An 11243-nucleotide genomic window follows, 5' to 3' on the forward strand; every position below is an offset into this window, starting at 1 on the left:
AAGTGGACGATGCTTTGGGTGATCACTTAAAAATAAAAAATCTGCTATAAATGTAGTCTTCAATTTCTAAAAAATTTCAGGTCGTCACCTGACAGTGTTCAATTCCCAAAACATAGTTCAAGTTGGGGGCAGGTCAACAAGTGTTAATGCTCAGAATGTTCATCATTTTCAGGTAAGCCTGGCATTGGTCATTTTTAAATATTGATAATTTTCTTTTCTGTGTTTTATCTACTCTATACTTCATGTGTCATAACTTTACTAAAAAATGCAACTTCTTTACCCCTGTATACATATTTTGCTGTCGCCCATTTTAAAATGGGGATCAGGTGCAGCAAGTATTTTTTACTAGCGGCACTTGACGGGAGGGGGTGGAGTCGACCCATACCATCTTAAGATTTAGTTTTAAAAGTTTTTTAAGAGATTTTGTGGGCGGGCATTTTTTCTAAGGGTGATTTCCCTGGATAGGGTGGTGATATCCTCTCCCAAAATAGTTATAAACCTTTCCAGGACCCATTAGAAGAAGTGTCCAATATTTTTTCGGTAACAAAAAACACGTGTTTGGCTACAGTTTTGCGGTTGCCAAGACATTTATTATAAAATTAGGATATTTCCTAAATTTGTTTAGAACTTCAATATTTCTAAACTAAAACTGTTATTCAGGGTATTCTAAGCGGACTAATGTACAACGGACTAAACATTCTTCAAATGGTTTTTGATAAACGGGATGGTATCAGAACCAAGGGATCACTCAAACTATTGAAAAAGTAAGTTACATTCATTTATTATTAGTCATATCAACATAAGACTTTGACAGAGACAATTTAGCTCTGGGAATTTAATGTTTAAAAAAAATAAGTAATTTCAAAACTAAGATTTATTATATTTATACAACTAGAAAATTATGTGTCAAATGCCATGCAAAAGTCTAAATATTTCTGGGGATAAACAATCTAACCTAACGAGTTAATATATTCTGATCAGAATATACAATTGTATATCGTATTATAAACTAGATATTTCTGGGTCATAGATATACAAATGATATATTCAATATGGGTATTTTTACTGAACTGCATATTATTACATCAGTATTAGCAAAACACAAAATGGCAAATATATAAGTTATGGAGTGTTAGGTTTTAAATCATCAGGTCATCAAATTATAACTATTGTATGAAATGCCCCTTTTCTTTTGCTTCAAGTTTATCAATAAATATTATCTCTACTTTTTACTATTTTCCGGATATGACAATATGCTAAATTGATAGTACATCTATATACTAAAGACTCCGAAGTACAATTCTATTCTATAACTGTATATTGTTAAAGAATATTAGTAGTAATAGTATTAATATATTTTTCTTTTCATAAAAAGTACAAAATCTTTTATTACAGCACATATAACTATACTCTAAGTGTTTTTGCAACTATTTTTATTTTAGGCTTCCAAAGAATTATGCTTTTAGTCCGCAGGATAGTATTCCTCTCACAGAAGGAAGAGTTGTAACAGGTAAACTCCAAATATACTTTTTGTTTATTTGTCTAACTATCTTTCTAAAAATTATCGCTCAGTAGCTTTCTATACATTTACCAGAATATCTATCTAGATATCTTATGATTTCAAAATAAAACAATTTATGTTTTTAAGTTATCTTAGAATATTTTTATTAAAAATATATATTAAAACGTTTAGATGAATTTACACCTTGTATCCTTTCTATTTTATTACCTGATTGTCCACATACCTCTCTGATATTATTTAGCTGACTATATTGCTATCTAACTATTTAATAAACTTTTTAGCTATCTGACTATTTATCAATTTATTGTGCTTCTTTTAAAAAAAATATTTTACAATAATTATCCATCCATCTAAATATTACCTTATTAAAACAAATTATATCCATCTATTTACCTAACTTGAATCTAGGGAAATCTTTATCTGCCTCTCCACCTGTCTATATAAATTTTTCATGGCTATCTTTTGATATACGTTATTACCTATCTTTGTATGTGCAGATGCCTGGACAAATTGTGATGATGATGACCTGTGTGAAGGATCAGGATCTAATCCAGGTAGAACAAAAATTTTCAAAAATGTTATATATTTTTGCAATCAGGGATAAAATATAAAGAAAGTCCTTTTACTTACAACTTAAACAGCGGCGGCTAGCAATTAAAACGACTAATTGCACAACAGGTAATAAAACACCATTATAACTGGTATAATAATAATTTAAATGACCCAGAACCCAATATAGACAAGGATCTGTGTTGCTTAAGACTTTCATTGGTTTGGACTGATTTTAATGATATGAAAACTGTAGATTTTGCTGTCAAAGCCGAAAGAAAGGGACTAAATCTGTATTTTATTTCTGATAAATTTTGGGTTTTTTTTTTTTAAAGAAGGAAGGTTATCATGATAAACAAAAAGTAGGATAAGACAAAGCCAAACGATTTATTTTAATTTTCCATTTGACTTATAGCTGGTAATTAGTGCTCCCTAAAAAAATGATAAAGAGAGGATCATTACTTAGGACTGAAAATGATACTGGTACTCAAAGTTTTAAGAGGAATTTTTCATTTATTGGCTTAAATTAGGTTCATTTATTAAATATTTTTTGGGTTTTACCAATCTTCAGTTCTTAAGCTGATGGGCTATAATTCTATTTGTCGATCATTGACTTATCCCATGAGATCCATGACAAGAAAAAGCCAAGAGGCGATATGCTAATAAAAACAGTATATTTAAAAGCAAATTTGACGTGTTTATCAGTTTTGTTTATGGTTTTGATTTTATGATCAAGAGAATTTTACGGATAATTAAAAAAATTTTGCTTCTTTATTATGAATAAGATATGAAAAAATAATATTATAATCTTATAAAATATGCAAGAAAACTTAAGTAATAAATAATATTAAGATTCAAAGAAAAGTTAAATTAGTTCATAAAAAAGATAGTTTTCATAAGTCTTATATCATTTTATTTATAAACTTTGAAGTTTATTATTTAAAAAATCTGAATACATATTATAAGGTTATGCTAAGAATATAATGAGAATCAAATTGATAAAAAAAAATATTTTACATTAAATAATTATCTATAAAGCTATTTGATATTTCACGTTAGAAAAAGACATATTTTAAGTGCCTTTATAGTATTAAATTTCAACTTAGAATACTTTTACATGATATTTCTATATATAGTAAATTTAAATTGATATAGGTTGAACGGATTGAAATCTTAAACTAATAATATGAAAAGTAAATAATTGATAAATCCTTAAATAAATATGGCATATTTGCCCAACCCCTGGTAAACCCCTCTTGTAGCTCAAGTTAAATATGTGTTTGTGTGCATGTGCATGTGTGTTTAAATATTACAGTAGTCACACCTCTCCTTAATTTAATATCAGGGTTAATCTAGTTAAAAATATTTTTGCATAATTTGCCAGGAAGGGAGTGGACATTTGGCTGTTTATTACACTAGTCCCATAAGTTTAAATAATGTTTTCTTATTCATTAGCTTTGGGGACATTCTTAAATTTTGATTGGTTGGTTCAGCAGGTTAAGTGTCCAAACGTTTCAAACACTAATTGTAATCTACAGAAGGGGTAATTTTGTTTATCATCAATGGGGATGTACATTGATTCATAGGCCTTTGTCTTATCCCTTAAGATCCCTGATAATTTTTATATTAACATGGAAAAACTAGTAAACATATTTTATAACTAATTAACCTTTCATGAAATGTAATAATTAATAGTATTTAAATGTGTAAAAAGCAGTCTGAAGTCTAAAGAAAAGACTCATCTGAAATATTTTTTTAACAAAAGTAAATTATAAAACTTTTATTAAGGCGAGTTGTGTTTGTGTGTCAGTAGAGATGTATGAATATATGTATATGTGTGTTTAGTTCATAATAAAAACAGTTATAATAGGACAAGAATCATTTTATATTTTTAAAACTGATTAATACATGTTGTTAAGCTCATAAAAAGTTTTATTAGAGAAAATAACATACTTTTTATGCTTAGTTTATATAAAGTTAGGTTAGGTAGGGAGAGCACCACTCGGTGGCTAGAAGATTAAAAATAAGTGCTGGGGTTTGATATGGCCAATCTTCGATTCTATGGACTATGCCAAAGTTTTTCTATAAAAATGTTTTGGAAACTATAATATATTGTTAAAAATTATATATTCAAACTATTGTCATATCCCTTTGTCTCTGGTATATTCTGGAAAATGTTTAAATCGGGTTAATCAAGTAAATTGGAAGGACAAATATGACCTGGTTAATCTTAAACACAAGGGAAAGGGATACAGATTAGCATAAATATTAACACAAAATTCCGGTACAGATTTTAAAAAGATTTAAGATGAGGAGTTGGGATCTTCATTACTTTTTTGGCCACATCATTGTTTGAAAAAAAGAACAAATTAACACAGCTAAAAAACGCCTTTAGGAGCTCGACTTAGAAATAGACGGACACAGCAGTGAAATAGTAGATTTGCTTCTGAAAAGTAGTATAATTGCAGTAGTATCAATAAATACAATAATATATCCATCTATATTTAATTAAATAGTTGCGTGTCAGACTGAAAACTCATTTCAACAAATTTTCCCCTAAAGACTAGTTGCAAAGATTTCATGAATTTTAATATAAAGCTATCTGCAAAATAAAACGCATTTTCACAACTTTTTGCAAGTAATGTATAAATTGGAAGAAAGGGGGATATAATAAAAAAATGTATTTATTAATATTTTTTCATGTTCTTTTAAAGAAGATATAAGGCAAAAATTATCGACAGCTCCATTAAAAGGCAAATTTTTTGGACTTGGATCAAAGTTTCTTTGAGTTCTAAACTTTTAGCTCTCCTTGGTGTGTACTAAAATTAATTTTAGAATATTTGAAACATGTTGGAAAAAATTTTTAAGCAAGTCAGCCTTTCTCCTTTAGGTCTGGAGGAACCCAAAACTGACCGGCGCGGCATTCATTTTGACGACGGCGGCTTTATGCCCTGCACAGACGATGAAGACATTTGTGATTTTGGTAGTGGGGACTCTGGCGGAACTGTGGGCGGGGGCAGTAGTGTGGGAAGGGGAGGCGGGGCCAGTAGCCCCCCTGATCATGAAGCTCGCTATGGAGATGTCAGTAAGTAAAATTATCAAAATATATCTTTAAAGGGTGACCAATAAAAAAGTCCATTTCTATAATTAATATCAAAATACTCTTTATAATTTAAAAGTATTTTAACCATCCATTTATTGCTTTTGAAGTGTTCTGAACTTAAAAACAATATAGCCATATAGCACAGAACTTCATGCTGTTTATTTTTAATCTCAATATTATCTTGAAAAATGAATTGCATTTTATCAGTAAAAATTTGAAAAAATATGTCTAATATTTCTTACTTTACTTTGATATAATAATTTTTTATAGGTCACCCGTTTACAAGTTTAAAATATGCATATATACTTTAATTTATGCATTCACAGTAGAACTTCGGTGGTGAAAAATAGAACTATACTGTTATTTTAGTTTTTAGACATTTGATTAATTGACAAAAAGTTGCATTAAATTTGAAATGTACCTATATCTATTTTTCACACCAAAGCCTAATATTTATTTATACATATTTTACAAAAAAAAGAAAAGCATGCTTTATAACATCAGCATATTGATTTGATTTTTGTTTCTTTTTCAAAAGAGGTATATGTTGTCTTTTTGCTGTGGCGTTATTTAAATTATTTTTGTAGTTTTTTTTGTATAAAAATATTAAATATAAAATGGTGAAGACTTTTAAGATGATACACTTTGCAGGCTAGAAAGTCTTCACTATTTCTAATTGATTTTTACAAAATTAATTTCAAATAAGAGTACTTTGTTTTTTAGTTAACCTTTTTCTTTTTATGAGTATTTAACAACAAACGCGACAGCAAAAACAACATCTGAAAAAAGCCTCAAAATAAAAAAAATGAAATAAAAATTGTGAAAAATAAGGTTATTTTCATCACATGATGGCTCCACCCTCCCCCTCAGGTGTAGCAGGCACCAGCAAGCACTGCCCACCTGCAGGACCATGCCAGATATAGCTCCCTACCCTGCCAAGCCAGGCCTAAGCAAAGCATGCCTTTCCAAAAATTAATTATTCAGAGAAATATTTAACTGTGCATGGACCGTAGTTTTTTTATGTTTCAAAAATAACAGAAAATATAAAGTTTAGAAAAGAAAAAAATATAAATTTAAATACTGTCCTCATGTGATGTAAGTAACACTATATGTATTATTATTTCTATAAATAATAAATGAATTTTATTTGTTTGTTTGCCAACTATATTAGTAATATTTGGAAGGAAATGAAAAAAAAACCTAATTTTTACCTAGACGCTGCTGTAGGGATGAGTGGCTGGTCTACACTGTTGTCCCTTGCCAGTATTTACATTCAAATCTTACATCACATTAGCAGTATTTAAACTTAGTACAAAGTAAGCAGAATTATTTTTATTATTAATAGTATTCAGTAGTTAATATTATTATTTACATATAAATTAGAGTTTTTAAAAAGTTGTTGTTTAAATTAAATATTTTTATTTAAAACCCCTGAAATTGTTTGATAAATGTTGTAAAATTTGATTGCTCTGTTTTGTTTTCCTAGTTCCACCCCCATAAACTTACTGTACATTATATTGTCCTTGTTTTTAACAAATTAATTAATAAGCTATAAAAATTGGAAAGAATTTTAATGAATATAATAGATTTGAAATCTGCATAAAATTTTAAGGATTTTTTATAAAATTCGTTTTTTATATAATTCATTATTAAAAAGCGCAAATCCAATTAAAGTTAATAAATTTTGACCAATAGAATAGGTGGATTGGAAACTACCTGCGCTCTAATTGGTTGAATGATGTACGTCACTTAAGCTTCTCCAATCGGGGCGCAGATAGTTTTCAATCCACCAATCACAGATGTCAAAATTATTTAAATTAATTTGTATTTGCGCTTATAGATAAAGAATTATACAAAAAACGAATTTTATAAAAAAAAATCCTTAAAATTTTATGCAGATTTCAAATCTATTATATTCATTAAAATTCTTTCTAATTTTTATAGCTTATTAATTAATCTTTAGAGCTTGAATAAGGTTAAAAAGAAAACTAAAGGGTTAAAAAGCGTGTTTACTTAGGCCAAATTATAATATGTCCGAGAACACACTGTGTTTGAATACAAGATAAGTCTAATCAATAAGAAACATGTTTTCTGATTGTGTTTTGAAAGTAGATAAATTATAAAAAAAAAGATATTGATCTTTAGAAGACTGGTACTTGAAAAAATCCACAGGATAATTGTTGGAGAAAATTTTAAATGATTAGTTCAAAATTTTCTATAACTTTGAGATATACCTGCTTTGATTGGTAGTATTACTCCAATTACCATATTTATACGAATACAGAAATCATCGCCTCGTCAAATGCAAAAAATGTTTAAAGGTTTTGATTTTAGTTTTAGGATTTTGAGTTTTTTGGTTTTCATACCATGGCAATTTTACACATAAATTTTCAATAAAAATATACATTTTTTATTCAGTTCATTTTGAATGCAATAAGCTCGAAAAATTCATTTATTTAGATTTGTTTTAAGTTGAATCTATTCAGATTTAACAACATGACAGGTCCTGCTTCCAAAAATATATTTTAAAATACTTTGGTTTAAAATTCATTACAAAAACTTTTTTTAACAAAAATTCAAATTCCCTTTTCAATTGCTTTTAATAAATTAGCTTCAAGGAAAGAAATTTGTATGCTGAAAAATAATTTGTTGAACAAAATTATAATGATTTCAAGAGGAGTAAAGTGTAAAAAACAAAATCTATCTAAGAATATTTAATCTGTTGCTGAGTTCGGGGTTCATTTAATTTACTTAAGCAGCGACGTATTTTCACGTTAGCTTTTGATAGGTTATTTAAAGTTAGGTATATGTTAATAATTGCTCCGCAGGATTAGGAAATTGGCCCGCAATAGGAGAAATAGAAGAAAAGCTATTATGAAAATACGTCGAAACCCGTGATCCAAACATTGTTAATGAGACAATGCCATACTTAGTGACCTTGGTGGGGCCTCTGGCTTTTTAATAATCTTCGATTTCATGATGGCCGGTTGGTGGCTGTACAGCTCTCTAACATTACCATAAATGTCTACAAATTATTTTTCAAAGTACCAATACCTTTCCTTGAATAGCATGATAATTATTTCATTAGACAATTATGCACTTTAGAAAATTAGTATAGTTCAGATAGAATGGATATTAGAAAAATTTTCAACTTAAGTTTTAATAAAAAAAACACAAAGTTCACTTTTTATGTATGGACGATAGTATCAAAAAAGCGAAGCTAAGGAAAATTTCCATGGAAATTATATAGATTTAAGTTTTATACTGAAACCGCTTTATTATAATTATAGAAAAGCCGCATTTCTATTAAGTGTTCACTGTTCATGGTCAATAAAAGGAATGAGTCTAGTATTTGTATAGTGTTTCTTTTAATATTTAATTGGAATATATATTTAGAAGTTCTGATACAATGTTTTAACCATATACTTTTGAAAATTTTGAATTGGTAGGAAGGTTAAAATAAAATTAACAAACTAACATTGGAGAGAGTTTTAAAAAGATCGGAAAATTCTTTGGCGCCTCAGTTTAAGTATTTGTAAATATTTGGCCTTCATAAAAAGAGAATGAATTAAAATTGTTAACTTTTTGGCCCTTGAAAATAATAATTTAATGATACTTTTTAGGTTCTCCGCGAGATTATATTTCTGTCTCCGCAACGGTCACACCATCCACTCAGTTATATTCTTCCGAGCCAAATTATTTTACAGGTAAGCTTCCTTTTAATTCGGGTACACATTATGATTTATGATATACAGACTGAGGGATAATATGTAGTAAAGGAAATATTTACAAGAATTATCAAATGCAAATTTACTTTGCCTCATATATTTTTGAAGGTAGGGGCGCATAAAGTCGATGCTAAATCAACTTGACTATTTTTTCAGAAACAACTCCATTTTACATTGAGCGCACGTCTGAGAAACCTGTCTGGAGCGTTTTCCCCATCCCCCATGAAGATACCACACAACCAAGTGAAAAGTGTTATGATGATAAGCATAATGTTGAGTGCCATGAGGTTTGTTAGATAGATAGATAATATAGACTTATAGATGGACAGTTGGACAGACAGATATACAGATAGCCAAATATACAGACAGATATGCATTTTACAGACAGATGGAAAACAGATGTACATATGGACAGACAGTGAGGTATATAAACAGATTTACATATTGATGACATTTAGACCAACAGTTATATATATAGATCAGAAAGACTTAGCAGACTGTAGAAACTGATCGTACCACAATCTAAAAGTAATTTGCTTTTTTTAAGGTGACCAAAGCCCCCGCCCAAAATCCGCGCAAAGACCATCGTGGAATGTCAAGCACTATGTCTCTTGTGATTGGGATCATCTTGGGCTCTTTCATTGCCATGATTCTCATTGTTATCATTGTTCTCAAAGTGCGCACTGGCGTTGAGCTGGATAATATTAAACAGTTACAGGTATTTTTTGTGGAAATCTATTTATTAAATATTGTACAGTTATGATATTCAGTCATTTTCATAATCATGTGACATATAGTGAACATCAGGCATATAGAGTATAGACCTAGACGAGTGTTAGAGTTGATTCAATCCAAAAAATAGAAAGCAAAAAACTTAGAAGTCTAAATAAGGATATAAATTCATTTTTTAAAATTCTGCCAAAACTCAGTATCAAAATAATTTCAAATGATTTGGATATCTTACAAACAAAAATTCTTAGTTTTATTTAAATCTTTTCAATTGATTACAATTTCAGGATATGCCAAAACCCAATGGTGGCCAATTTGGTTCCCCAAGTGTGACAGACAAGGATGAATATTCCAACGACACGGGGACAACCTCGCTCATTAATGGCAAAAGTAATTCTGGTATTTTTAATGGTAGCATTTCAAACGCTTTGGTTGGGGACCGAGCTAGGCTTTTTAAGAAGGCCAATAGCTACGGCAAGCCGGTCAGAGAGTGGTATGTGTAATCTTCTGAAACATCTCTCTCAGTTATAATTATATAAATACACAAACTATATTTGTATGTTAGATGTGCAATAGTATTTTATCAATTCTGCCTACCCAAACCTGTTATTTAGAGTAATAGTTGTTAATGAAAATATGTGATTCCTAAAGTTTTAATTGTAAAGTGTTACATCACATACTCAGCTCGGAGAAACTCTCTTAAGTACTGTGATGTTGCGGTCAAATATAACTTTGGGGATCACACTATATGGATTCAAATCAAGGTTGTATAATTGAAGGATGAACGTGACTTTTGGAGCTATGAGCTTGAAACTCTTTCTTACGCCTGTGTGGGGGAGAATAGTTGGGTAAATGTAATTTAACTTGACGTGCGCAATAATTCTTTTAATCATTTAAATAAGTGTATCTAAAATTTAGCTTATGTGAGGAGACAATGTGTCAGGCAAAATGTTTTTATCGTTCTATTAAAAATAATTTACATACATATAATGTATAAAATTAGATTTACTCTTAGACATTGTGACACTTTTAAATAAATTTTTATGTCCCTCATTTGCAGTATTTATCTAAGATTCACAATTCATTATATTATAATTAACCATAACATAATTTTGTAGCTTTCAATTATGTCTCATAACAATGTAAAATTCTAAATTTAGTTAATGTTACAGATATCATAAAAAAAACATAAATAATCTATCTTATTTTTTGCAATTATATGTAAATTTTGTACCTCTAAAGATATCTAACTATGTAAAGATTTTAACCATAAGGTTTTTACAATAATAAGGAAAGTATTTTTTTTTCTTTTTTAATAATTTTAAAAATATGAAATTAATACAAATATGCAATAGAAATAAAAAATTTGAATAATAAGATGATATTTATTTGTGTTAAAAATTAGATTTTTAAAAATGTCAAAAGATTACCTTATAAATATACAGTTTAGACCAAAAATTTTGTTTGAGATGATTAAAAATAGAAATATATTTGAAAATGTTTTAAATATAAATAATGCAACAATCTCTAGTAAACAAAGAATCTCTAGCATTTAGTTTGGATTTTAAAAGTTTGAAAAAAGTAAAAGATATTTTATTTCTGAAGTTGTTTT

General features: G+C 28.7%; 1 protein-coding gene across 3 annotated transcripts in view; it reads left to right on the plus strand.

Moving 5' to 3' along the window:
* Window positions 1-10996, plus strand: part of LOC145323593 (neurexin 1-like) — a 101984-nt gene extending 90988 nt beyond the window's left edge. The window contains exons 42-50 of one of the 3 annotated variants that reach the window (XM_080165974.1): window positions 81-172; window positions 661-764; window positions 1443-1510; window positions 2020-2076; window positions 4962-5156; window positions 8798-8881; window positions 9059-9189; window positions 9450-9620; window positions 9919-10996. In XM_080165974.1, coding sequence (XP_080022100.1) covers window positions 81-172; window positions 661-764; window positions 1443-1510; window positions 2020-2076; window positions 4962-5156; window positions 8798-8881; window positions 9059-9189; window positions 9450-9620; window positions 9919-10134 — 1118 coding nt within the window. In that variant the 3' untranslated portion in view covers window positions 10135-10996. Of the gene's footprint in view, window positions 1-80; window positions 173-660; window positions 765-1442; window positions 1511-2019; window positions 2077-4961; window positions 5157-6389; window positions 6491-8797; window positions 8882-9058; window positions 9190-9449; window positions 9621-9918 lie in introns of those variants that run through there. The other 2 variants (XM_080165975.1, XM_080165976.1) reach the window with 2 other exon arrangements.
* Window positions 10997-11243: the final 247 nt, after the last annotated feature.

Source organism: Acartia tonsa, chromosome 7 (genome assembly GCF_053477335.1).
Source record: "Acartia tonsa isolate MP-2025a chromosome 7, ASM5347733v1, whole genome shotgun sequence".
NCBI classification, from domain to species: Eukaryota; Metazoa; Arthropoda; class Copepoda; order Calanoida; family Acartiidae; genus Acartia; species Acartia tonsa.